This window comes from Athene cunicularia, assembly GCF_003259725.1.
Source record: "Athene cunicularia isolate RWA chromosome 28 unlocalized genomic scaffold, athCun1 chr28_part3, whole genome shotgun sequence".
Lineage (NCBI taxonomy): Eukaryota > Metazoa > Chordata > Aves > Strigiformes > Strigidae > Athene > Athene cunicularia.
Genome location: NW_020799141.1, coordinates 8,652 through 36,050, shown reverse-complemented (window position 1 = coordinate 36,050; position 27,399 = coordinate 8,652). Strand labels below are relative to the sequence as shown.

The 27,399-nt window shown below is 40.5% G+C and overlaps 1 protein-coding gene across 4 annotated transcripts; it reads right to left on the bottom strand.

Moving 5' to 3' along the window:
- Positions 1-162: 162 nt before the first annotated feature.
- HNRNPM (heterogeneous nuclear ribonucleoprotein M) lies at positions 163-23,313 on the bottom strand. 4 transcript variants are annotated; one of them, XM_026865268.1, is made up of 15 exons: positions 23,150-23,313; positions 16,381-16,433; positions 15,537-15,544; positions 15,358-15,451; positions 12,642-12,839; positions 12,100-12,253; positions 10,994-11,043; positions 10,626-10,686; positions 8,548-8,649; positions 7,917-7,961; positions 7,442-7,516; positions 6,870-6,968; positions 3,380-4,161; positions 3,027-3,078; positions 163-2,142 (listed from the first exon to the last, which is right to left on the bottom strand). In XM_026865268.1, the coding sequence occupies exons 2-15, from the start codon at positions 16,402-16,404 to the stop codon at positions 1,979-1,981; spliced, it is 1,908 nt and encodes a 635-aa protein (XP_026721069.1). In that variant the 5' UTR covers positions 16,405-16,433; positions 23,150-23,313; the 3' UTR covers positions 163-1,978. The 4 variants fall into 4 exon arrangements, with proteins under 4 accessions (XP_026721069.1, XP_026721071.1, XP_026721070.1 ...); XM_026865270.1 differs by lacking the exon at positions 8,548-8,649 and having other exon boundaries at positions 1,710-2,142; XM_026865269.1 differs by lacking the exon at positions 16,381-16,433 and having other exon boundaries at positions 1,710-2,142; positions 23,150-23,233.
- Positions 23,314-27,399: the final 4,086 nt, after the last annotated feature.

Below are 27,399 nucleotides of genomic sequence, written 5' to 3'. Positions count from 1 at the left end.
GTAGTCTGGTTTTGCTAGTGACAAGGCTGAAACCCATCTTTTCTAGCTGCTAACAATGGTGGAGGAAGTAGGAGAGGGACTGAAAAGGAAACTCCCACAACGTTGTAACTAAGGTTTTTATTGTGAAGCAAAATGCACCAGGGTCGAGGTTTGGGGTTGGGATTTTTTTATTCCAAAGTACAAAATACCAAGTGAAGTATCTGCTCCTCCTGTTCCTCCAGCACTGCAGCATCCCCCGTCTCTCCTGCAGCAAGAGCTGCTCCTGCTCAGCAGCCAACACTGCAGCGAACGTGCCCGCCCAAAGCTCATCGCTCCATTTTCTGCAACAGCAAGGCTGGTTTGAGGTTCCTGCACTTGCCTGCTTCAGTTTACCTTCCATCAGCACAGCTGTGCAACAGGAAATTTCCTCAATTAACTGGAATACCAAAAAATCAAGCCTACACCCAAGGTTAGTTCAGCTGTTTTATCACACAAGCACTTCCCCTCTCCGTGTAGCTGAGGGGAGAGAGGCAAGAGAAGGGGCTGGTGGAAAAGGCAGGAACCTCTTAGGTGAGATTTTCTTCATGGAGAAAGCAAAGGGGAAACTAAACATCAACAGAAGGCATTCTTGAGAGCATGTTTCCTTAAAGTTTACAGGGAGAAAGGGTTAAGAGACCAAGACCAAGTTGTGACATTTGTTCTCCCTATAGAGTAGCTCCAAAAATTATTAGAACACCTTCAAGCAGTTGTTCCACATTTCAGGTTTCTGACACCACTCTGGCTCTTGCCACCCAACTTCGTGGTGTCATAAAGCAGAGCAAATTTCACCACAAGACAAGCAGGTAAGCTTTAGCTTATCAACTACAGTGGATGACACTTCCAAGAGCTTTCTGAGGGGCTATGGTTTGGATGCCAGCTTTGTGCAAAAATTTTTAGAGCGAGGGTCCCCACTCTTCACTTGCCCAGGATCAGAAATGATACTGGTACATCTCCCTGTGAGAGATCATGGGAAGGCAAAGGAGCAAAGTCCTGCTGACACGGTCAAGCCCACCATGAGGATGTCTTTTCAGTTCCCATTACTGTAAGAAGAATTTAATTTTGGAGGCCACACAGCTCTCCAACTGAGCTAAGGGCAAGAAATCCTGTCTTTGGCATATAGTTTCAGCTCTCCTCCCACAAGAATTCCCATTCAGGAACAATCATTTCTGGTTTGTTATTAAAACAGTATTTGTTGCAGGAGGTGGTGACATAACCCCACCTTCCACCTGCAGCAGCTGTTTCCTGACTGGAACCGACACACCTGTGTGCACAGCCCCCACGGGAATGCTCTACATTAGAAAAAAAAAAATAGGTTTTTTAATCCATTTTCAGTTCAGGCCTTCAGAATGGCACTGACACAACTGAAGGTAGAGGATATTTTATTTATTTTTTTTTAAAATCAGCATTGCCACCGGAGAAAAATTAAGCTACCAGCCTTTTGCTACGAGTGGTCATTGATTAGGTCTGAATACAGGAAAGGGAAGTCCCCTGCACCCTGAAGACATTCAAACATTAGTGTGAATGCACAAATGCATCATTTTAAAGACCAAATCATACTGTCATAAACTGACAACCAAGAGGAACATTCTTGCTTGACACTTCACAAGAGAATACAAATTCTAGTTTACTGAGCTCAGTTTACAGATACTTTTGCAAGCATAGGATGTGCTGCCAGTAACGGATGCTGTGACTGAAATCTTTAACTTGCATTTATTATCAAAGTCATACTGTTTACATCTGTAATGTCAACAAGATGCCACAACTACAAAAAAAGATTGTGCACATTGCAGTTTCAATGCAAAAAACAGTAAAATGGAAATCCATTTGTTAAAAAAGTAATTAAAATTACTCCAGAAGCAACTGAATTGTTTTAACACCTTTACATCCAGTCAAATTAAAATGGTTAACAAGAAAAAATACAAATTCAAAAATCTGGTATCAGTGTTAAAAAGGCAACTACTTAAGCATTTCTATCAATTCGCACGTCAATCTCCCTCCCACGGAGCTGTATCCCATTCATCATACGGCAGGCCCGCTCAGCTACTTCTGGGGACTCAAATCTAACCACACCACATCCTTTAGACTTCCCATTCTCCATCTTGATATCAGCATACAGCACATGACCTTAAAAAGAAAAGAAAGGGCCTTGTTTAACCCAGCAGGTACCACATAACTGTCTGGTAAATCACAGTTCTCTACCTCAAGCCACAGAAAGCACACCTTCAGATGTTGCCATTACTCTGAAACTTAAAGCTGCTGGACAACTTTACCACGTCACTGTTTCAAAGACGTGCTCTCAGTTTAAGTCATTAATTAAATCAAACGTGTTCTCTCAATTCCCACTCAAGCAGCAGCATCAGAAGTAGATGAACAGAACAAAGCACACACTAACAAGCCCTGTCCAACTCGTCAACGCCCACTTCACATCACAACTGAGGAGGCTGGGACTTGATTTTGCCATCAGACAAGCAGCACAAAATACTGAGGAGCAAGGTCTGGGCACAGCAACTGCTGCCATAAAAAAAACCTCCCCGAAGCTGAACTGCACACCCCAACAGTCAGTAGCTGCATTCAGAATTTTTTCAATTTTATTTTTTTTTTTTTAAGGACGGTTTTCCCAAACAACTATGTTCACTTAGATATAAAGAATGTGTGCAGATGCTTTTCAGCAACTCTCAGGACTTCCATATCTCTATTTCTATCTCTTTCTGCAATTGCAAGGAGGTTATTAACCTCGGCCCCTGAGAGGAAGAAGGCAGCAAAGGCTTAGAAAAAAACCATATGTTAAGTGGGTTATCAACTAGCCAGGCATTTATTTCTTTTTAACTCCACAGAATTCTTGCTGGTATAGCTGGGATAGTAAACATCCTTACAACACTTGTCAATGTTAAGATCTGGCATTTCAGTGAGTCTGAGTGAAATTTTAAATACCAGTGTCAGGGACATACAGAGCCAGGATATACTGTCTAATTCATATTCAATTCTCAGAGTAATTACCAGTAACTTACCACATTCATTAAATTTATCTTTCAGCATTTTCCATGTAAAATCAAAAGGCAGCTGTGAAAAAGAGAAGAGCAGACCGTTACTGAGGATCTGTTGAACTACTTGCAAGCACTGCCAACTCTTCAAAACATGTTTTCCATCCTGGGACAGCCATTGTTCAGCATCTTCATTTACAGATGCAGAAAGCTCTTCTCCTGCTAAGGAAATGGCTTCAACTCACAAAAGCCTACCTAACTCCACCTTTGGCAGCATCCAGTATTAGATACTCTGACAAGTCAACCGAGCGCAGATGAGATCAACATGTCAGTACCAATTGATTTCAGGAGGAAGGAGAGGTAGGAAGAAGGCTACTCACATTTCTCACAAATATTTGACAGGCTTTTCTGGCCACCCCAGCTGCAGGTCCTCCAGTTCCTCCAAGGGAGCCTGCAAAATTGCCTGCAAAGTTTCCACGTTCCATGTCCATTGTTCTTTCAAAATTGCTTCCCATTGCAAGTCCCATTCGATCTATGCCTGCTCCCATGCCCTGCCCCATAGCAGGACCCATTCTTTCCATATTAGTGGCTCCAATGCGCTCCAAGCCCATTCTCTCCATGCTAGCAGCACCCATACGATCTATTCCTATTCTTTCCATGGGAGTGGCACCTATGCGATCCAAACCAGCCGGCATTCTCTCGATCACCTGCCCCATTCCAGTTCCCATTCCAGCAGGGACCATACGCTCCATGCCTATGCCCATTCTATCCATGCCAGAACCCATACGCTCTACGCCTGATCCCATCCTGTCCATCGTGGTGCCAACGCGGTCAATGGCAGCACCCATCCTCTCGATACCAAAGCCTATTCCAGAGCCCATTCGTTCTATGCCTGAACCCATCCTCTCAATAGCTGGGCCCATCCTCTCAATGTTAGGAGCAATGTGATCTATGCCCAGAGGGGCCATTCGGTCAATGCCTGAACCCATTCGCTCCACGTTGGAGCTCATGCGATCCAAAACAAGACCCATCCTGTCTATCTCTGACCCTACTCTCTCCATCCCATGCCCCATCCCGGAAGGAATTCTTTCTATTCCCGAGCCCATACGATCAATGCCAGGTGCCATCCTCTCAATCCCAGGAATGCTGGCATTTCCACCACCTGCAACACAACACACAGATTATCAGTAATCACACAGGGACAAAAAACCCTAATGCATGCTTACACTACTGAAATGCTTCAAGCTCTACCATTACTCAGAAAAGTTACTGCAAGCTGTGTGCTCTGTTGCTGCAGAATATGAAGAAAAGTTTTATTTCGGATGGTAAGAAGAGTACTACTGGTGATTACGCAGACCATCCTGACTACAACACGTGACTTAGGGGAGCAGTCATCTCAGACCACACACTACAGTTGGGATGGAGAAAGGTTTATCCCTTCGCTAAGGAGCTTAACTTCTGTATGCACAAAGAAAGCCTTTCAAGAAAAACAAAGGAGAAAATTTTGAAGGCATAGGCAAACCTAGGAGAAAATCAGGTGACAAAACTGATTATTTTAAATACAATCTTAGCTGCTGGCTGTCCTGTGCAGTACACTGGGGATTACACAGTAAGAATAATAATTCAGTAACTGAAATTACAGTTCAAATACAGATTGCTTAGAAGAGGATTGAAATCACATCATCCTTGCGACACGACTCAAAGATTGCTTCTGCCAAGCCAGGGAGAGATTTCTATGAGAAAAGTTTGCCCAAACCTAAGAGCCTTCTTATCACCAGAACCAAAAAAAACAGAAAGCAAATTCCACGCAAGAACCACAGCAGAATGACCATTATAAAGTCACAAACCATGCTTGGCTTTTTGATGTGGAAATATAAAAAGGCTGCCTGTGCCGTAAAACATAAGAATAGGGTTTCTGTATCTGCTACATAAAATCCCTTGGCTGAGTTGTCCTGACTCTGCTAAAGAGTCTTCAAGTTCCTGCAGTAAAAGGATCACTCCCCTCCAGCTTAGGCCATTTTTCTGTTGTACGAAGGATCTTGGCCATCTATCAAATCACGTTTAGCACTGAGCTCTGCAAAAAAATCCCAATTCAGTTTGATTCTTATATAAGGGAGCCTTGAAGAACGCATGCTTAAATATTTTTAATATTTAATGAAGAGAAACGAGATACATAACTCTGAGATGAGCTCAAGAAAACTGAAGCAACCACATTTGTGAACAACACTCATCCTGCTTCAGTATTTTGAGCTTCAGTAGACCTTAAACAGCAGTATGGGTCCAGGTTACATGATGTTTATACTTGTACAAGCAAATTGGCTTTTTTTTTTAATTAAAAAAAAAACAAAACAAAACAAAACAGCAATAAACATTTAGTATTTCTTCAGCTGAAAACTGAAGCATTTTGGTTTTAGTCTCCTAGAAAAGGGCTAATCCTGTACAGGCAGGCAGAGTCAGCTCTTGGTTATGAAATGTTGCGATTCAGTCATTAAGCAAATGAAGTTAATTCTGTAAATTGGGAAGGGGAAGAGGTCTGCCTACTTGGAGATATTTAGGTTCAGCTTTGTTTCAGAAGTTCTGCAGTTGTGAGTACTTCATTACTGAAATAGTCTGGTATTTCCAGAGAATCACTGGGAAACTTGCTAGGAACCCAGATGTTATACAGACAGCAGGAAGGAGCAGGACTTTGTTTTCACTGAAGAAAATACAGTATCTTGGCAGTAGCATTTCAAAAATGGACAACAGCCAAAGCTGACAGTCTAAAAACATTTTTTCTTCCTATAAGCTTTTATCAGAAATTTTTAATGAATAACATTGCTTATCTATTTAAATAGTAACTCCCTCAAAACTATTTTTTATTGCATTATGAGAGATATGTATAAAAAAGCCCAAAAACCAGTGAGTTACTATAACTGAATTGCTGCTTTAAGTGCTTTGAGTTTTTCTGAAGGCTGAATTTGCTTTGCAACCTTAATTTTAAGAATATTTGTCTTTTTTTAATGACTTATACAAAGATCACCTTTCTTTGCATGCACAATCCATTTTTATAGTCGAGTGGTACCAGCAGCACTATACTGCATTTCACTTTCATTAAAAATTAAGTTACATCAAGTTAACAGAGCACAGCAATAACCGAGCAATCTCAGGAATGAGCTGAATCAAGCTGTACTCACACAGAACAGATGTTCACAGAAGACATTAGAAATGTTCAAGTTCTGAATCTTTCCATTAATACCTTTTGTCATCTTGAAGCTGCTACAGACAAAACAGCCCTGCACTAGCCTTGCTCAGTTCAAGTAATATTTTACACTGAGTTATCTGCTATATTGATAGTCTTCCTTTTCCCACTGGGGTTCAAAAGGAAAGACCAAGAGAACACCCCTGCACTGCACAAGTTGCACGGCAAGGCATTCTCTTCAATAATCTGATGTGTGAGTCTATACCAGATTCCTAAAACGTCTGGGAGGAATGGAAGGAAATTAAGGTTTGACCATATTTCTCCTCCCCTCTGCCGAGGCTGCAGACTGTGTTTTAGTGACAGGATTGGGTCATGGATCATTCAGAACCTTCCTCTTTGCCACACACATATGAAAGTTTACCATGAAGTTTCAAGGCACGAGACACGTGCAAGCCCATGAAAACTGTGATGTTTCCTGTTGCATCTGAAATTCCATTACACAGCCCCACAGATCACTGCTACCATATCCATCTGCCTTCTGTAGAGCTCTTAGGAGTTTGATCAAAACCAGACTACTACAGCAAATATATATAAAATACAGCCTATTTTGTTACAACAAAATACACACAATTTTTACATACAGTTCAGATATGAAAAGCAGGTAGAAGTAGTACCTAGCTTGGTGTATTTACCTATTCCTCTCTCCAAGGTCTCTCCAAAACTACGAGACATTCCCATTTCATTTCTTCCAAACTCTCTTTCAAATCCTCCACCCATGGCACGATCCATCTCTGAAAAGATTAAGTCAGACATATTCTTCAGGGTGTCGAACTGACTCCTGAGAGAATATTTTAATACAGGCATAATTTTTAAATATTAACAACAAGGTAAGTTTTTTCCTTAAGTTCTCCTGATCATTTTATGATGCCTTCTTGAGACCAAATAAAGCAGGACGCATCTCAGTAAGGACAAACACATTCGAGGCAGCCACTTTGCTCTGGAGACGTCTTTCTGGTGAATACAGACAGAGCACACTTCATCTCTTTCTAAATTAGTCCTTCAAGAGAACCTCAACGCATCACTTGTTGTCTATAGCAGAGGCCACGAGCAATTTGTGCACGCTGTGTTAGGTGTAAGCATTAAGTTTTACCAGTAAAAGCAGCGAAGAGGGAAATGACCTGTCCCGAAAGTCTCTCCAGTGTTACCTTTTCAGAGAACACAGGTCAGGAGTTGGAAATAAAAAAAAAAACCACCTAATGCCTACCACTCATTCTGCCCATGTTCATTCCAGCTGGGAAGCGACCAATGTTTTCCATGCCACCAAAAGGACCTTCCATTCCTAAAAGAAAATATTTTTCAGGGATTCTTTAGCAATGCATTTCAACTTAACGCTACACTTCACCCACATAAGCTGTTTTCACAGAACATTTCCACAGGCACCAAGACAACTCCGTATCACAGACGCACAAAACAAACTTTGGTGAGAATTTAGTCACACTATCTCCTAAACCAAAGGCAGTTTTAACAAGTTACATGGCAAAAACATTGGTCATGTTTTATCTGAGGTGTTAACCCTTCCCCATCCACCTACAGCAGTTTTATTAATACTCAAAAAGAAACAAGTTATTACTAAATTAGTGACAATTTCAAAGAACACAAATGCCTGCTAGACGTATATGGCTACATTTACATGACTCTGAGAGCCCAAGCTATATACATGTCAAGAAAACACAGCTTACCTCCCATTTTATTCATTCCAAAGCCCATGCCTTCCATTCCCATTCCTCAAAATAAAAGAGAAAGCTTTATATAGCAGACGTAATTCTACAAAAGTTCAGCCATTAGACTGGCTGTAGAAACAGAGACCATACAACATGTCCACTGTTTGGACTGAAGAGCTTACATGTGATAACTCCGAGTAGATTGCAACATTCCTTCTCAGAAAACAAAGCAGCAAAGGGGAAAAAACCCATAGGCATTTATAAATTGAAAGCTGAATGTGTGCTACTTTTTAGGTGGCTCTTTTACTTGTGCTGTTTAAACATACCCTAAACAAAGATTTGCAAGCCCACTAATAAGTGTTAAAAGTGACAGATGGTTTTAAAAGTTTAATGTATATTTGCAGTGTCTGCTGCTCATGCTCAAGAGTCAGAAAATGAGAGCTGTGCCTTGACCACAGTGAAAAAAAAATGGAGCAGTCGGTTAAATTCAAGTTTCCATTATCAAGCTCATTACTTAGCTCAACAAAAACTCATTTGGCTTTAACACTCCTAATACACTTCAACTTTTTGTGTAGGCAAAACAAAGCTATCTACCTTCTACACAGCTTAAAGCTCTCATGAAACAAAAGCATAGGAGTAATCTTCTTACCTCCAGGTCCCATGTTGCCCATTCCCATGCCTTTGTTTAAATGATTTGCATCAATAGGTTGACCTCCAGGTCCTAATCCCATGCCAATACCACCAAGACCATCTGAAGAAAATATTCAGATATCAAAAAAGCCTTCTTTCCATAGTTTGACAAAACAGCAAGTTTTATTCTTAAGTAATTGACTTCCATTCTCCAAAAAGCTTGCTGTGTTCCCACTTTGGGGTGTGTACTTAAAGCATGAAAGCGTATAGTAAATCCAGAGTAGATGTGTCTTGAAATATACTAAAAACTATCTCAAATATTTTTTTTTTCCTCATAATCCATTTTCCAGCTTACTACTGAGAAAACTTGCTTGGTTGGTTGGTTTTAAGCTGACTCCTGAAAAATAACTGGCTAGAACACTGCTTATTTTGTGCAACTCCTCAATCTAAGGAGAATCGAGTGGGCAATTTAGTATAAAGATCTTCTAACCTTTGCACGGTATTACCCTTGATTGACAAATGGCTTATTTCCACCTTTGCCAAGGTTCTTCCCTTGTAGGAAAGAATTTCACCACAAAGTTCAACCTATCATTATGATAGCCACCTATAGAATTCAGAGCACACAGCCAGCCTCTTCTCTGAGCAAACAAAGTATATCAATCCCAGGCATAATTTTGAAACTTCCTGTACCCAAATGAATTAAGGATTCCCCAGTCCAAAGAAAGAAGAAAAAGCCCTCATATTTTCCTCATAGTTAATCAGGAAGAAAGCGTTCTCTGCTTGCACTTGCATTAAACAACAGCTTAATGGTATTCTTTGCCTATGAGAAGAGGACTTCCTCATTTACAGCTCAGCATAATAAACACAGGCAGTGTTGAATCTTGTTTTAAAACAACACAAGATACCCCTTCCCCGCCCCAATAAAGGCCAAGAAACAGGCTTCCACTGGTATCTGTCGAATTTTATACAAAGATAATTAAATTGGAACCCAATGACTTTCTCTTGAAAGAGAAGTATATTGTTATAGAAAGTCAAGGCAGCAGTAAAACCCATGAATGATACTGCTGCTGAATAAGGCTTTGACCAATACACAGAAAACTGAACTAATTAAAGGATGGATTGGTTGATGATCACTAACATTGTGCAAGTTAGCAGCACACAACAGGTTTGGTTCCCATGCCTAAGAAAACAGCAACAGGCTGAATTAACAGAATTACACTTTACACTTTTGCTGTGTTTAAACAAATCAAGCCTGTGTTCTCCCACCTCTTAACTCTTCCCTTCCAGCCCAGATTCTTCCTGTTCAATGCTTTCAGTATCTTATCACAGCATGCTTGAGGTTGGAAGGGACCTCCCGGAGATCATCCGCTCCAGCCTTGCTGGCTTGAGCAGGGCCACCCAGAGCTGGTTACCCGGGACCGTGTCCACGCAGCTTCTGAGTATCTCCAAGGACAGAGACTCCACAGGCTCTCGGGCAACTTGTTGTTCCAGTACTCAGTCACCCTCACAGTCATGTTTCTTTATATTCAGATGGAGTCTCCTGTGTTTCACTTTATGCTTAATGCCTCTTGCCCTGTCACTGGGCACCACTGAAAAGAGCCTGGTTCCCTCTTCTTTATACCCTCCCTTCAGATATTTATATACATTTTAGAAACCCGAAAACCTGGAAGATTCTCAGGTCCTCAATTCAGCCCTTTCAACTGAAGGAAGAACATTAGATATCCAGAATACCATCACATAAAAGGGGGCACACTTTTCCCTACTGACTAATTAATTATGTTTCCACTAAATCCCACTATTAACAGTAGTTTTATAAGGCATCAGGGTCTTCAAATTGCCACTGAGAGATCTGGAAGCCTTGAGAACATGAATGGGATACTGTTTTAAGACAGGCTTCTAGCTATGAGCTGAAAGAGGTATCCAAAATAAAAGACTGAGCAACCGCTCCTAACTATTTCCCCCTTTGATATTTTTCAGACCATTTGGATCCCAGTTTTCCAAAGCCTGAAACAGTCTTACTGGGGCTGGGATTGGGCCCCAGTTGCTGAACAGCAAAATAAAAACCAGAACATGTTCAATCATGCAGGAGAGACTTACGAGGAAGTTGTTGAGGTCGCTCTGGAGGAAAGAAGTCTCCTTTGGGAAAGGCTCGTTCGTCCTAAACACAATTCAGTACATTAAAGTTTGCGAGAAAAGTAAGAAATTATTTATTCCTTTAAAAAAAATTAAAATACAGAAATGTAAAGCTAAAGCAATCTTCACTGTATTTATTACTGCCTTATAGCAAAATAACCAGAATTAACCTTCCCCAAGGGCATGGGTTGACATCATCAGGAATTAGGCAATTCACACATTCCCCTCCCCACCTCACCTGGTATTTCAACCCAGCCTTGAAACCACACATCATCCAACATCCAGAGCACAATTATCAGTTCAAAAAGCAGTAAGAATTTGAACATACTTACCATTTTTACATGCATCGGTCTGTCAAACAGCAGCTGCCCATTAAACATTGCTGTTGTTTCATTAAGGATCATTGTTCAAGTGCTAGAACCACACAAAGCCCTAAAGCTTTAAGAATTATCTGATGCAGAGTACAGAACCCCAGTCAGAAAACCACACCTCTACAGGTTGCTTCTTAAAATATTGTCCACAGATTATCAAAAATCCTTCTGCCTTCTCCAAAAGCTTTGAAATGCAAATAACTGAATATTCAAAGAACGGCTGTTAAGATTAAAATACAAGTTAAATATACTTTTCTGGTTAAGTTCATTAAAAGATAGATCACTCAAAATGTGACTCCAAACCAGTCTAGGTGTCTAAATGTTTCATCAGTAATTTTAGCCACTTAAAACAGCAGAAAAACATGCAAAAGTTCTCAAAATTTCCGTATCAACAAATAGCCAAACTTTGAAATACACCACACTAGTGAATCATGTGAAATTTGTATAAGTCTGTCTCCCACACAGCTTAATTTTAGGTACACATGCAGAATGGAATTAACATTGAAATAGAAACTTTGGGAGGGGAAAGAGGGAAATATTTTCCTCCTTTCCATACCACAGCCACAAGTTGAGAGATCACGTACACTGTAGCATCTGTACTTTGTGGTGGTTTGGTTTGTTTTTTGTAGATTCCTACGTAACAAACCTTAGCTTGCACTGTGTAAGGATACAAGGCACAGAGGAACACACTAGGTCAAGCTATCTGACATTGCAAATGGGTTTGTTGCATTCCTCCTTTACCTCCATCATAGGAATTAAAGACAAATGTTTTCTCAGAAATTGCATTTTAATACTAGCTACAACCTAGAATCGTTTGGGCTAGAAACATATATTCAGTGTGGGAAAGAGAATCCACTTTGTTAATGATTCTAAGCAAACAGCAACAATTCTTTCAAGATGGCCTTTCTTCTCCTTTCTCAGTTTTCCTTATGTTTTTCATTCACTGCAATGCCTTGACTTTCTCTGACACAGCAATATCCTTACTTGTAATACTAGAGTTTATATTTTCATCTTTTGTTTATTAAGTTACTTGCCTACTATTTACCATCGTTACTCTTCAAGGATACATATAGCCTGAACAGCCTCTATAGCTTGCTCAAAAGTGACAGTGCCGATCCCACGACTTTTGCCATCTTTATCTTCTAGTATGTCTGCCCGAACCACAACACCGGCCATGCTGAACACTTCTTTCAGTTTCTTCCAACCAACCTTGTAATCCAACTGAAAGACAAGTGACATTGGAAGTATGAAAAAGATTTCCACCAACAAACAGCTTTAATGTTTGTACATTTTGTTTCCCAATATGAGCAATCAACAAACAGTCTTCACAGAGATAGGATAAAATTTAAATAGTGTAAAGAACTCTACAGAGTTTAATGCAACATTCTTGGCTCTGTTCAAAAGTACAAGTTAACAGACACCATAACATATAGGATTCATCCTAGTTTACAACTTCACTAGCACAGATAATCAACAAGACTAGCCACAGAGTAAGTTACTGCTCAGTTTTACTGGACCAGAGCTGGAAGTCTAAGGCTTTTCTTCTAATTCACCAGACTTAACTCCGTTAAGACCAAGATATTCTGTTCATGGATTACACAGCACTTACATTTGCAACAAAGACAGTGCTTCCCAGTCTCCCTGCCTGTAGGGCATGAATGATCTCATTAGGTATGTTGGGATTGTTGAGTATACTGGGCGGGATATTGATCATGCCGGGGCCGCCAGGGCCTGGACCAATACCCATTCCACCAGCTGCTGCCATGACCTTCTGCATCGCTCTCCTGGCGTGCTCACCATCAGGATCCTGCAAAAACAGAAACAACAGACTTGGTTCCCTCCATACTCCATTAAATGCACGGGGGTTTAGTGGCATGACTAAAACAGTCAAAAGAAGGGTTTTCCCTTTATAGAGGGCTATCTGCTCCCTATAGCTCTCCAGCCAACTACTTTGCATGTCATTGCCGTTCACTAATTTATTTTCTTTTAACCAACATGCCAGCACTCTTCAAGTTATCAAGTTACTCCTGTCACGCATTTCCACCGATTCTGACGGTGGTTATTTCTTACTCAATACCAACAATAAACCTCAGTTACATCTGTTCCAAAGACTGATAAACCCAGAACAGCATTGGAGAGGCTTTGGAAGACAAATGCCAACTGACCCTTGGCATCTTCAAAACAATGCAACAATTCCTTTACTTTGCACTTGGACTTCTTTACAAAACAAGACACAGCGTTTACAATTTCAAGGAGGTTGGTTTGGGCAACGTTTTATTTTTTCCCCCCACATTGGCTTTCTAACCCAAAACACCCCACCTTCTAATGTATCCCCCTATCACTACATAATCTCACAATTTTAGGACATGCTAGAGAACATGAAGCATAGGATGAAGAATTCAAGGAAGGAATTAAGATTAATTATTGTCACTTCACTTTATACTGAAAGTGAAGGTAAGTACCTTCACAATACAAGGCAAACTTATGTTACTTAAGTTGCAAATGTCACACTGTATTCAGTGAGCAAAATGCACCAGCACTGCAAGACTGCTGAAGGAAGTGAAATGTCAAATATAATTGATCAGTCAGAAATACAGGTGCTTTAAAAATAAAAGCTATTCAAGTTAATTTTAATCTTGATCCGAATTTTAAGTCTAAACAATAGCGCATTTTGAAAACTAGAGAAAAGATAGCTTTCACATGATTGTTTCAGCTACAGAAAATCATAGTAGTCTGAGGTGGAGAACACATTAAAGTGAATACAAGTCACTTCTCAATTTAATTTTCCTATTTCACTGTTAAAATAGGGTATTGCTTAAAACCAGATTAGCTCCAGTAGAAAGTCAAGGAGCAGTTGTCATACAAACCAAAGCCTTCTGATCAGGCACAGAGCTTTATCTATTCTGCCACATAATAATTTTTATCATGTCACTTGAATGCCTTCATGCTCCTCAGCAGTGAGACAGCCAACACGGAGAGGTATGAAGCAGACAGCTGGCAAAACTGATGCTAACGGTCATCCACAATAATCCACAAATTCATTCCACACAGTCAGACCGGGGCATTCTGGCTGGGATAAGCATTGCTAAAGTCCCTAATACTGACAAAATGCTTCTTCATGATTTCAACTATCATTTCTGTTCTGTGTCATACAGGCGGAAATATTTAAGTATGACAACAGTTTCATGAAAAGTTGGGCAAATTACAAGTACCTCTTCAAAGCTGAACCAAAGGGCAACCTGACTTCCAGTACTAATGGTATATCATTAACAGGAAAACGGACCCAGATGTGGCTCACTCTCAATAGCTTTTTCTTCCAAGGGTCTCTTAGGAAAATCAGTGCCTGACGAATTCCAGGTACAACTATGTTTTTCTAACCTTCCATTTCACCTCTTCTTTCCTTTAAAAGGTATCAAGAAGTCAATAGTGCCAGAAGACAGCTTGTACCCAGAAGCAGGCTGCTGTCCCCAGAATTCATTACTCACAAAATCTGCCAGATCTGAGAAGTGCTGCCATTTGCTGTCCTCATCCTTCTTCCCGAGCGCTCCTCAGACTACAGCAAGAAGCAGGTTACCAAGGGCAAACCTTCTGCACACACTCTCTTTCTTACACTCATGCAGACATCTTCCACTCCCCACCATTATGTGGGCAGGGCACAACAGCACATCAAGCCTGCTTAGCCAAGAACACAGCTCACATATCCTAAGGCCAAGAGTCAATGCTAACACTGAAGTAAGTCCCTTTTTATTTTTGTTCAACTGAACCTTCAATGCAGCTACAGGTCCCAGATTGCTGGAATAAAATTTTAAATTTGTCAGTGGTTAAGAATTAACTCATGGCAGAGCTGACCATGTCATACTGGTTGACAATAGCAAAGCCATTAAAATGGAAATAGATTTTTGAAGTATTTCAGACAGCAGCTTATTCTACAGAATTGTTTGTAGAATACATTTATTATGATGCAGAATTAAAAGGGAAGGCAGTCAAGAACAAACAATACTTAATGCAGGTTGTTTCTTCAAATAACTAAAAAAGAAAGTATACCTGCAGTTAAAGCCAAACACTTGCTTTGTCAAAGTTCTGCATTGCTACCATCAGCACCTATTCTTTAAATCGTTTTGTCTTGATAATCACGTTCAAACTCAAATTCAGCAGTACATGCTGATGGTAAAAAAAGGGTGGACTGTCTTTTTTTAATCCTATTTGATGAGTCCTGCCTTTTGACAATTACTCTTATCTGCAAATGAGTCCGCCATAAATCTTGACTAAGAACTACCCCTTCACCTTCAAATTCAACATACTGAAAGAACAGATGCACGTCTTACTTCTTTCACTTTCAATGGTCTTCCACCAAGACTATGCTTGTTCAAAACCTCTGCAGCCTTTTTCATGCTTTCTTCCATCTTGAATTCAACAACACTGTGGGGATACAAGACATCTAAGAACATTGCTTATTTTTTAAGAGTTTCCTCATTTCTTGCTATAAATTCATAAGTGAACTTACGCGCATCCCTGATGAGATGATTTCACAGGCGAGTAACAGGGAGGAGAGGAGGGAAAAAAGAAGAAATAAAGTAAGTAAAAGCACAACACACACAACTTTTTTTTTTTCTTTAAAGTCAAATCACATTAGTTAGCCCTAATAGTGAAAATAAACATCTTACCCAATAAAGCCTTCAAAACTTGAATTCCATAAGATATAATTTCTTATGCGTTAACAGGATTAAACTGAAGTTTCTGAAGTTGTAACAAACAGAACTAAGTCCCGATTCTCCAAGAAAAATACCACACGCTTCATGTGACCTGTTCTTCCCTGTCATACAGCAGAACCCTTGCCATATTCTCTCACCCTAAATCCATATCCTTCAGGAAAGCGTGCTCCTACTATTTTTCTCCCTGTAAGATACTGTCACTGGACTAAAGGACTTAAGTACCTATGATGGCAATATACATTTACGTTTAGGAATTGACTTCTCTTTACTGGCACAGGAAGTGTAGTTTACAGAACCTGCTTTTGCACACTGGCCTTACAAATTCAGCAAACCACTACAGTGACGTTTTCCAAAACACAAGTATTACATTAATATTCCGTACCACTATACATACTGCTAGGGTCCGTGGGTCATTCAAACAGCCAACGCCAACTGAACACAGTGGAAGACCACCCTAACACTGTTTACAAGGCCCCATCCCACCTCCTCCCCACCCCAAAAGAAGCTTTAAGCAATCCTGTTATAGCCACTAAGCATACACACTCTCTACCTTCCTGACTGCGTTTCGTTCCACGCCACCATACAGTTACATTTGTCATGTAGAAAATCCACAGAAGAAATCTCTCAAACACTTACCCTTGACTTTCCTTCAGCGTCCATTAAGAGCTCCACGTATGTTACCTCACCAACTACAAATCAGATTCCAGACGACACATATACCAAGGGAGAAAAGCCAAGAAAACAATGGGAATTTAGAACAATCAACAACCGTGTATGGAGCCTCTGCCTTATAAGAAAGCCCAGAAACACTCCATGTTCTCTAGACCACAAAACTGGACAATTACAGGTATGCAGTAAAGTCTTAAAACAGTTAAACATGTTCTTGATTTTCCTCCACTTCAAAAGCCAGCTATTTCCACAATATCAGTTTCCTTGATCTTTAGTACCCACTCATTACTTGAGGCAATCCAAATCCATGGGAAAGTCTGCAAGAACAAGTTTCCTTCACTTTACGTAGTATGTAATCTTGTCTCTGTTGTCCAGAACTTGAACAGTTACTTGCTTCTTTCTGGATTTAAAGACAAACTTCCAAAAAGAGAGTCAGACTGTTCAGAGAGACCAAGAGATCACTGACTACCTACTATTAATTTCAGCAGGTTTTCAACTTTTTGTTGAGCCACAATAAAGTCCATTTTTTAGCTTCAATAAGTAGTATTAAACAGTCTGACATTTGCTCTCAAGACAAAACCGTCTATAGCAAAGGGCAAAACACACTGGAAAACTACATCTGCACCTTTCCCCACAAGATTAGGATTGCCTTTTTATAACCACATAACCATATCATGTACCTCCAGAATACAACTACCGAAATGGCTGCTGCCTTTGAAGTGACTGGCATACAGAAGAATCATCGAGAAAAATGTTTTTGACTTTCTTTCTGGTTTTAGAATTCCTAGTTTTTAAGTTTAAGACAGGAGGACTCCAAGTTGCATTATCTGAAAGGCAGAAAGCAGTCTTTGTGGGAAACCACGACCCAGTCTGAAGGTTGATAACATACTCTGAGTGAGGAACTGGAGTCTCACACTCAAGCAAGGGACAGACAGGAAGAAGTGTTCAGCCTGATCTCCCTCAGGACCAGTCATTTACAGGACACTTAAGTGTCATTATCCAAAACGACCATCCTGCAAGGTCCCTCTTACTGAAAGAAAAGGAATGCTTAATGAAATCACTACTTTTTTTTTTTTTCATTTCCATTTCTTATTTAAACAAATAATTTAGCAATATCAGCATTCCAGCCAAAGAACAGTTAGCTAGACAGAATAAACAAACTCTGATCCGTTTGTGTTTTTATAAGGATAGTGTTTGAGGCTGGTAGAGACTACCAAGCAAGTCCCTTTGAAAGGGACAGGGCAGATCAGTGGTCGATCACTATCCATAGCTTCACCATCTGAACAATAGTTCTTGAAATACAGCCTAACGAAATTAATTCCGTCCTATAATCTGAACAATATGAGATCACACAGCATACACAGAATTGTCTCCACAGTCTGTGTAGCAAAAGGGACTGTGCTGTAAACAGCCCTCCTGGACTAGTCCTTGGTGGCACATGGTGGCCGTGCACCGAGTCCAAATACTCAGCATTACTAAGTCATTCTGAAGCCATCCATCTCAACAGCAGCAGCCAAAGTCCAACCAAACTTTGATCAAGAATGCAAGTGTGATTCAACAATTTATGTAGGAAGACAACAAATTCCCAGATTACCTACAATACAAAACCACTCCATTTCACAGAGGCCAGAAGTCACAGGTTGGAACTCTGTGACTTTGCTCCTAATAACACTCCTGAGCCCCTGGATTGAGGGCTCTCCTGTCCCAACCACTAATCAAATTCAGCTACAATTCTTACTTCAGATCCACACAAACACTTCCAAAGAAGTTTGCCAAGCTTGAACATAACAGATTAAACATGATTTAACAGTTACTATTTTAACAAATCTGAGCTCTGAACCACAGATTTCCAGGAGTCTATCACAGCAGCAATTGTTTGTCACGCTCGTAAGAATCTACTATGTGCCAATTTTGCTCAGTGCTTCACATGTGAGCCTTATAGACACCTACATTAGAAACTAAATATACATCTTGAAGTAGCTGCTTTCCTTCAAAGGACATCTGAACTTCCTGAATAGCCAAATTAAAAAAAAAAAAAAGCAGGGGGAGGGGAACGCCACAATAGTGTAATAGCTCAGTAGCCAAGACACCAAGTCCATAGTACAAAACAACTGCAATAAAAATGTATTTTTTCACCTAAAAAACATGTGAAATGATTCCACATGACACTTCTTGCAAGAGACTACTGTTTGAGGCTGGCAAAGGAATTTTTTTTTTTTTTTTTTTTTTTTTTTAATTTTTTTTTTAAGAACATACGCTGGGTCACATTTTATTTGGCTTTTTTCTAGATCCCAAACCACAGTGTATCAGAACATCAGGCACTGGGGATAAAGCAGCAGTAGCAGACAAGGGTAACCTATGATAGCGCACAGGCAATTAAGCCATGGAAAAGTACCAAGAGCAGATATCCACGTACTAAACCTGCTTCAGAGGGCAGAAGAAATGCACAGTGATCCAGGCAGATTTTCTTTCTGCTAGAGAACAGTTGGTTTATATCAGGAAAGATATCCGTAAGTGAAGAAATTTCATTCAAGCACAAGAGACTTACCTAAAAACTCAAGTTTATTATTGGACCAGCCTCCAAAGGGAGATAAAACTGGCAGAAAATACTAGCTCTAAGTCAATGCAAGTATAATTAAAGAACATGTTCCCCATGGTGTCTTTAAGACTTATCTTAGAGCAGACCAATTTGTTTTTTTAAACCTCACACATGAGAAAGTTCAGAAACTCAGTGTTTCCTAAAACAAGAGACTGAGCAGAAATCATTGCAGTAATTAGAAATACAAGTCACAGGAATCTCCACTGCTACGTATCATTAGTCGTATTTTCACTCCCCCTCACACTTTGTATCCGCTTCCCAAAGTTCATCTGCACAGAAAATTTAGGTGTTCAAGCCATGCTGGTCTGTCAGAATTCAGATATTCTCCAGCGACTGTTCAGGAAGTTCAGATAAGTATGTCCAGATAGTGACCTGAGGCATGGCTGAGCTGGATTCGCTAACCCTAAGGACATACTTGGGAAGTACAGGATAACCAGCTCAGATGTAGATGTCAACTTTGAAGACTCTAAAGTTGGGCAGTATGATTTTAACAGTTAGCGACAAACCAAGAAGCTCTGAAAGGCATGAAAAGTGCAGAGAGGCAAGTCTCAGCAAGAAGAGAAACACAGAAACTGAAAGAGGAGTAAATGCCTTATATCACGGTAATTTCTTTGGCCTAGAGGGTCAAAAGCAGATACTAGAGAAGAAGACTCTCAAGACATTACCAAAACTATACGAATGTCCCATCATCTTCTGAAGTAAAGAACTACAATCAATGTCACTGATTCAGAGGACGCTGCCATCAAGAGCCTCATACTTTCAACGTGAGGCAATTCAGAATTGGTCACAGCTCCTCCTTCATTTACAGTGTTTAAAGCTCATGACAGACAACCTCTAAAAAGTTACGTGGGGGGTGTGGGCTGGGGAGAGAGAAGAGAAACGCACTTAATATATGTACAAAGCTTTCGTTAAAAGGGGAAAAGAAAAACATTCTTCCCAAATTAGAGAGAGAAGAGTTCGCAAGCTTTCTTATACAGTAGGGGAAGGGAAATCTCACTTTTGCATGAGAGCCCAGAGAAAAATATGGGAAATTTCGGCTCTTTAAGAGCCCAGGGAGGAAAGAGGGAGCGAAAAAGCTCATTGCAGCCACTGATGAAGGGCAGTGCCTCCTCAAAAAGATAGTTGAGGCCAGGGAAAAATAGAGCAACTCAGCGCATCTACTGAAAGTAAGGGGGAAGCGAGGCAGATGTGGAACAGCACTTCCACGTTGCTCATCCATCCTTTTCTCTTTGCCCACCTAAAACTTCAGTCTGCAAGCACGCTGTGACAGAAATCTTGGGCACCAAAACTCAGGGGACTCTCCAGTAACAGCTGTCTTCAGGTACTGGAGTAACAGCTATTAGTACTGAAATAACAAAAGTGCTCACCAGTACTTAACCTCTGGGATTGAGTACAATAGCGAGAGGGTGTGAGTTACACCTTTAGGAGGCCACAAAGGTTCCAAAAATTGCTGGAAATGGAGCAAGAAAGAAGGCAGCACAATGAAGTTTAGCAGCTGCTCTTCTTCACAGAAAGTTTAAGCTGGGGAAGATCTGCTGACACAGGTAAGTGTGCCTGCTCCATAATACAGCTCTGCCTTGCGTAAAGGTGGGTACAACCACGCTAATACAAACAGTTTTCAGGGTGTCCTGGAATCTTTGAATGGGACATGAGCATGGCCTTGCCTGCAGCTGCCCCCAGCTTTGCAGAGCAGAACATAAATATTTTACAGCTAATCTTTCTCCTTGTATTGTATGCCATCTTGCTACTCTGGTCAAGAAAAAGGTTTAAAACACAGAAGTCTGTATTTCCTAAAGGAATCGATAAGTATCTCCAATTCAAATCAAGTTCTTTTTTATCATATGGTACCACCTCACTTACACCAGCTGCCATGAAGCATTACCATTTTTCTCCCTAAGACAGAGCCATTTGTTGGGGACAAATTAAGACATCTATTTAGCATTCAATCGTGTTTACGTTTAGACTCCACTTACATGCTGAAGAACTGCTGCCTCATTCTTCTCCTGAAGCCATTCACCAATTGCCAGTTATCAATGCTGATTACATCAGTTTAGTAGAACCTTGTGTTTGTCAGCCAATACAAGGGAGTTTCAAACAAGAACATTTTTTAATTTCATTAGTAAGTATGTCATACTGCATACCTGTAATTGAGTTTCACCAACAAATACACTGAAATGACTGAACCAAGGCATTACTCTTGAGAGAGATGTCACCTTTAGAAGACTGTACGCATCTGAAAAAACCAGGTTGCAGAAATATGAGCAGACCTCAAAGCTCATGTCTCCTAAACCATACTTACTGACGCAAACCAGCCGATTGAGGTGAATTCCTCCTACGTTCAGCAACCTGCTATGCCATTGCTGCCCAACAGCTTAAGTCTTCACAACTGCCAAGCGATGGAGCAGTCATGAAACGCCTATGTTTACCCTTTGGGTACAGATCTCTTTCACGTGCTCCCAAAACCTTGAACGTTTGGCCTGTAATTCTTACACTTACAAACCAAGAATTCTAACATTTAGATTTTTCCACGGTCACATTCCTGGTTCTTGGAACTACTATGCCTTGTATCAAGAAGTACCGATTGAGCAAGTTCAAGCACAGCACGAGAGCACCAATTTGGTAGAAGTCAGTGACTAATTAGAGTGAATCGCAACCACACAGCAAATCTAGACTGTTGTATTTTAACAAGCAGTCCCAAAAACCAAGAACAATGCTTCTCAATGTTTAGCGTAACAAGCCCTGCAGACAGAATGGAGAGGTTTCAATGTTCCCCTAGGAGTATCTGCTGGAATGAGCAGCTGAACAGCAAGGCAGGAAACAATCTCACACCGGACTTTTCCATCCACGTGAACTGGAGAGAAACCACAAGACACTTGGAACGGAATTCAACACAGTACTTAAAATTAGACATCTACACATACAGATACTCCTATTAACCAATGTATCTCGTGTAGTAAAGTGAAAGCATAGTTTAAGGCAAGGGACCATTCATAATTAGGGCCTGTTAAAGCAATCTTTCAGACTGTAATTCTTTGTGTTACAGAACACCATTGCTGAATCTCAAGCATCAACACTTCACAGCCTCTAATTATGGAAGTCTCCCAGGGCTTATACTCCTGAAGTTCATTACGCGGACTCAGTTCCATTTTGCCTCCAAAGACAAACATTTTGAAACCCTTTGGAAATTTGTTCTCCCATTCGTTAGGCCACACCTTGTGAACACATTAACTATCAATCCTTACCCAATTCAAACACAAGTGAACACTGATCACTATTTTGCGAGACATTTATGACATGCTATGTATTTTAGAAGTGACCCACAAGAGGAAAGGTTGTATTAGTTACCGTTAGCTTGTTCTGAGACATTTTAACAGTGGAGAAGTCAAGTATTTTCTTGACACTCCACTGCATTTCCAAGGTGACTTGAAAACTAGTAAATTGAGTATCAGCTTAAAGCAGTAACACTACATTTAGACTCGTCACCACCTGAGAGTAGTCAGCTCAACTTCATCTTCTTCAAGAGATGAAGATGCTAAGGTCAAAATACTAAGGCGGCTCCCATTCATTTGGGACAGTTAAATAGAAGTGGGGAAGGGGGAAACACCACGACCATGATATCCAAAGCCCTAACAGTGCCGCAGCACATGCCAAAGTACAAACCTGATTTTTCTTTTTTGCAGGTCACCCTTAAATACATTTTACTGCTATCAAACGGCAGTATGGATCTTTATCAAAGCACAAATCGCTACAAAGTTTGGGGACACAGCTATATATACACACACCAGATCAGCAGTAAATATCTACCTTTATTACCCAAAAGACATTGAAATGCTTCAGAAAGTTTTGTTGCTTGTCAAGACTAAAACCTGATGAAAGCCTCATTTTTCCCCCCTAAGAAAAATACTCTTTTAAACTCCGATGAAGCACTATTAGCCAAATGCCAACATGCCTGTAAAGGAACTATTCATCTGGAAGGCTGCCAGGGAGCAGATGTTGTGCAACACCCAAAAAGGCTTCAAGAAGACCTTTTACAAAACTCATGTCACTAAGTCCACCCAGAACTTCAACTCTTAAGTTTACAAAGTCAGCCACAAGTAAGATGACAGACATCACTTGGCCACCTGAGTTGTACATTACCTTTCTCTTTGACCAGGTCTTTCAGAGACTGCCACTTCACATCAAACGGAATATTTGTAATAAAAGCTCGGTATCTTTTAGCAGGATTAGCATATGGCTCAAAGCGATTTCCTCCTCTTTTGACACTTTTCTCTTTTCTTTTTTCATTTTGGCTTGGTCGTTCACCTTCACTGCAAGCAAAGAAAGATAATCACACACATTAACTACTCTGGCATTGGATCAATGTCATACCACCTCTTGGAACATAACTTGTAACATTCTTAAAACTAAACCAGAACTGGCAAAGTTTCATCCGTTTTTGTTTGCAAAATTGTACACCTTTCAACCAAAGCTGGAACACTCCAGTGCTACTGTGTATTGTAACAAAGATTTCCTAATAGCAGACAACTTACATCATGAAGACCCACTATTTTCTCCCACATTTATCCAATGTAACCAAAGATTTCCATTTCTTAAGCTGAATTCTCTAAAGTCGACCAAGCCTCACTCCATATTACTCCAGACCAGATATCCACCCTATTTATTTTCTCCTCAGCACACTATACTACTTAAATACCTTTAAGCCAAATAATACATTGACTCACCATATTTTTAGTCTTACACTAGAAAAATTTTAACAAAATAGTCATCTATCTATCTATGCACTCAGGTCAATGACTCTTACCTAACACTTTTCTTCCTCCTCCAACACATACAGGTGTTGGATTACACAAATTCAAAGCCTCTGTGCATTCCAACAAATGTATTGAATAGTTCTTTTAACTATTTCAGAATACCAGCTCTAACAGGACAAATAAATTAAAAATTAGAAATGAAGACTATTTCTCAACCAACCTAGAGGACCATCAGGGGTTAACAGGACACAAATGCCACTGAATAACAGTATTAAAAAAAAAAAAGGAGAATTAAATACTTCAGCCTCAGCCTGACATGATTTCCTTAACTAATCCAATTAATCTCATTGTTCACTTTGTGCTGGTTGAAAAAATGCAGAAATACATCTTTAGAAAGAATTTATGAGAACACGTTAGTCAAAAAAGCTGGAAAAGTTTCCAAAACTTATCTGTACACACACTGAGCTTTTGCTCAATTTAAAACCTTAGTAACCCTGCAAAGTCCAAGCCACGCCAGAAAGTCTGGCTCTGATGTGAACACAATTCTGCAACAACACTGTCTGTAGCTTCAGGACCATTTCAATCACTGAACAGATACAAGAGCCTGCAAGGGAAAAACAAACAAACAAAACCAAAATCCAACAGCTACAAAACAAGTATATAGGTGCCTGTTTCATATTTGAGTGGGTTCCTCATTTTTATTACATAGCAGCCTACACTTTTTCAGCCACAAGAATATGTTACAAGGAAACACACAGAAATATCGTACTTTATGGATACAGCCATAACCACAAACAGAATGTGGCTCTAAGTATGGCCATCATCTATCACCACATGCCAAGAGAAACAGGTTCTGCATGTAAGTAATATGCTGAAAAATCATTAAAATTAAAAATTTACATTAAAAAAATTTTAAAAGTACTATTTTAGTTATGTACAGTATTTATTTTACCAAAAAGTGAAATTTTTAGACTTTCCTCCACTGAACTTTAAAGTTTCTTGAGAAAGGAAGTAATTAAAAAGGCCAAAATAGATTCAAAATAAGACAATCCTTCTAACACTTTAACTTCTGCTTGCCTGAACAAATAACACAAAATTTACTGCTTGTGTTAAAAGCTACGCCCAGTTTTTTATGGCTGTTCCTCAAACTGGAACTATTTACATTCCCCCTGGGTTGAACTGCTGTATAATACCCTTCAAAGTAATGCGGTATGATGCAGACATTTTTTTTTGCAAACCCGCATTTAAGGCTCCCAAGTCAGCTTAACACCTCAAACTTTAATATACCTGTAAACAACTCAGACAAACCACAATACTTGCTGTTAAATACAAGCATTAGCCTAGAACATATTCCTTATCATATTCAGTGTAACAAAATCCAGCCAGGTAAAAAGAAGTGTCAAGGAAAGTACTTCAGAGGTTTGATCTTTTCCTTTTACAGGATTTCAGACACCACCACGGGTTTCACACACAAAAGAGACAAGAACAGGCAGGCACACGTCCACAGAGATAGCTTAAAAGATGTGGTTACCAAGTATGAGAACAACTGAATGTTTAGGGCAACTTTCAAGGGAGTTCTAGTTCTAGACAGCAGAAAGGAATGAGCTCCACATCACTTCCAAAACATACCATGCCTGTGAGCATCCCTCAGTTTGAAGCACAAGTGAGATGAAATTCCCACAGCAGCTTCCCTGTCCCAGTAAGGAAACACTCTGAGTAACTGTGATCCATTTACACCAAGGCTAATGTAAAATCTACAGAAAATAATGCATTTAAGCAGTTATTTTCAGAAGATATTTTATCCACTCATTTTTTTTCCTTGGGTTACAGAACTGAAATGCTTCATCAAGACTAAATGAAACTTCTCCCATTTGTAATACATGTAGAAGTAAAAGGGAAGCTCTTGCTTCCTCCAAAGAAACAGACTATTAGGCACATTTCTCTGCAAGATTTCTTCAAACATGCCACCTAGACCTAGTAAGTGTACCAGAAATCACTGAACATAGCAAGAATCAAAATCCACTATAGGCAGATCCCCCTCTTCACCCCCCCGCCAAGGACAGAAAATATGTTCATGTGACCACTGCCATTATCACTGTAGATGTGTCAGCTTTGCTACATGGAGCTTGATACTAGATAAAAAGATAAGCTGTCTGGAGAAACTCCAAAATATAAAGGGGGCCGGGGGGGAAATCAGAACAAAGTAGACATCTGTACTTATGCTTCCAGTATTAAACCATCTCCTCATATAAAGCAAACTACAGACTACGTGTTACCTAGACCTGCAGGCTCTGTTACAGTCGCCAAGAGTGAGCTTTCTGAGACATGAACAGAATCCAAGATATGAATGTCCTCCAAATACCAGCTACCCAGAGGAGGAGAGAAGATGGGAAGATCCCTCCCTAGCCCAGGCTAACATGACATGTCATCGCATCATGTGCCATGCTGACACTGGGATCCCCACCCTCTGGGATCAGGACTGCCTCCGCTCCTGAACAGACATGCCTGTCTCTGCCTGGCAGGAAGAAGGCAGAAAGAGCTGCGTAAGTGTTTTTTCAGTTGCTATAAGCACAGCTGAACTATTTTGTGCTGGAAAAAAAATAGATACAGACATTTTGCCCAAAAAGTGACACTTGGAAAGCCAACTACCTTCCCGGTCATGTGAAACACTGTGCACAAACCCTGATTGCAGAGGCAGGTGAGAGCAGTTTTTTTGAACTGAGACAAACCATCATCCCTTCACCATACCCGTATTATCTCAAATTAACTACAAACCATCGACCTGGCCTCTGTCATTCAGCTCTGGGCCACACTAGATATGCAACATGCCTGGGCATAACAGCCTGCAGCAACCAGCAGCCTGACTGACCCTCAGCTATGTAACACACCTCAGGAACAGCAGATAAAGAAATCTGACCTCAAGTCTGAAACATTACTCACAGAACCATCAGGTTCAAAATGCCAACTCTTATCTCCGCAGCATGCAAAGCCTGGGGCCAAAAATTACCCAAAGAAAATGTGTTCTTTATTCCACAGATTCTGTATTTTAAAAAGGCTTTGATAACTATGAAGTTTTCCAAAATAATGTCAGCATTAACACAGGAAAGTGACAAGCAATTCAAGCTTTTTCTGCTCATGGTCCTCACATTTACAGACCCTGAACTGTAACCCCTGCACTTTTAAAAAAAATCTCTGTAATATTCTACTGACATCAGAAACACAACCCTTACTTAGTGCCTGTCATCACCTTCAAGCTCCCGCTCTTGAGGCATTTGTCTCTCGTGTTCCTAACCCACTCCACAACCACGAAACAGAGCACACTTTGCTCCAAATGTTGCAGCAGTATGAGAGATAACTGTTCGAGAGGAACTTAGTTATTACAACCCGCCATTGACAGAACAAAAAGTCAAAATCCATCTCGCTGGCACAGCCTCTACGTCATGGAGAGGCTTTAAGTTGTCCACTAAGGCCCAGCAAAAGCACTTCCTAAGCGGGATACGCAAAGATCTGCAGGATCTCCCTGGCCGCCGTACCCTGGGGCCTGCGCAGTGCACACAGCGCCAGGACAAGCAACCGGCTCCTTCCCCGCTTCGACCTCAGGCGGCGGGAGCCCCCGGACGCGCCTTCCCGGGGCCT

Coding starts and splice junctions, on each gene's coding strand:
- HNRNPM (XM_026865268.1), bottom strand. CDS start 16,404: ATGGACGCTGAAGGAAAGTCAAGG. Junction 11,044..12,099: donor AGAGGCTGTTCAGGCTATAT/GTATCCTTGAAG, acceptor ATGAAACAACAG/CAATGTTTAATGGGCAGCTG. Junction 2,143..3,026: donor AGATAAATTTAATGAATGTG/GTAAGTTACTGG, acceptor TTTCTTTTTAAG/GTCATGTGCTGTATGCTGAT.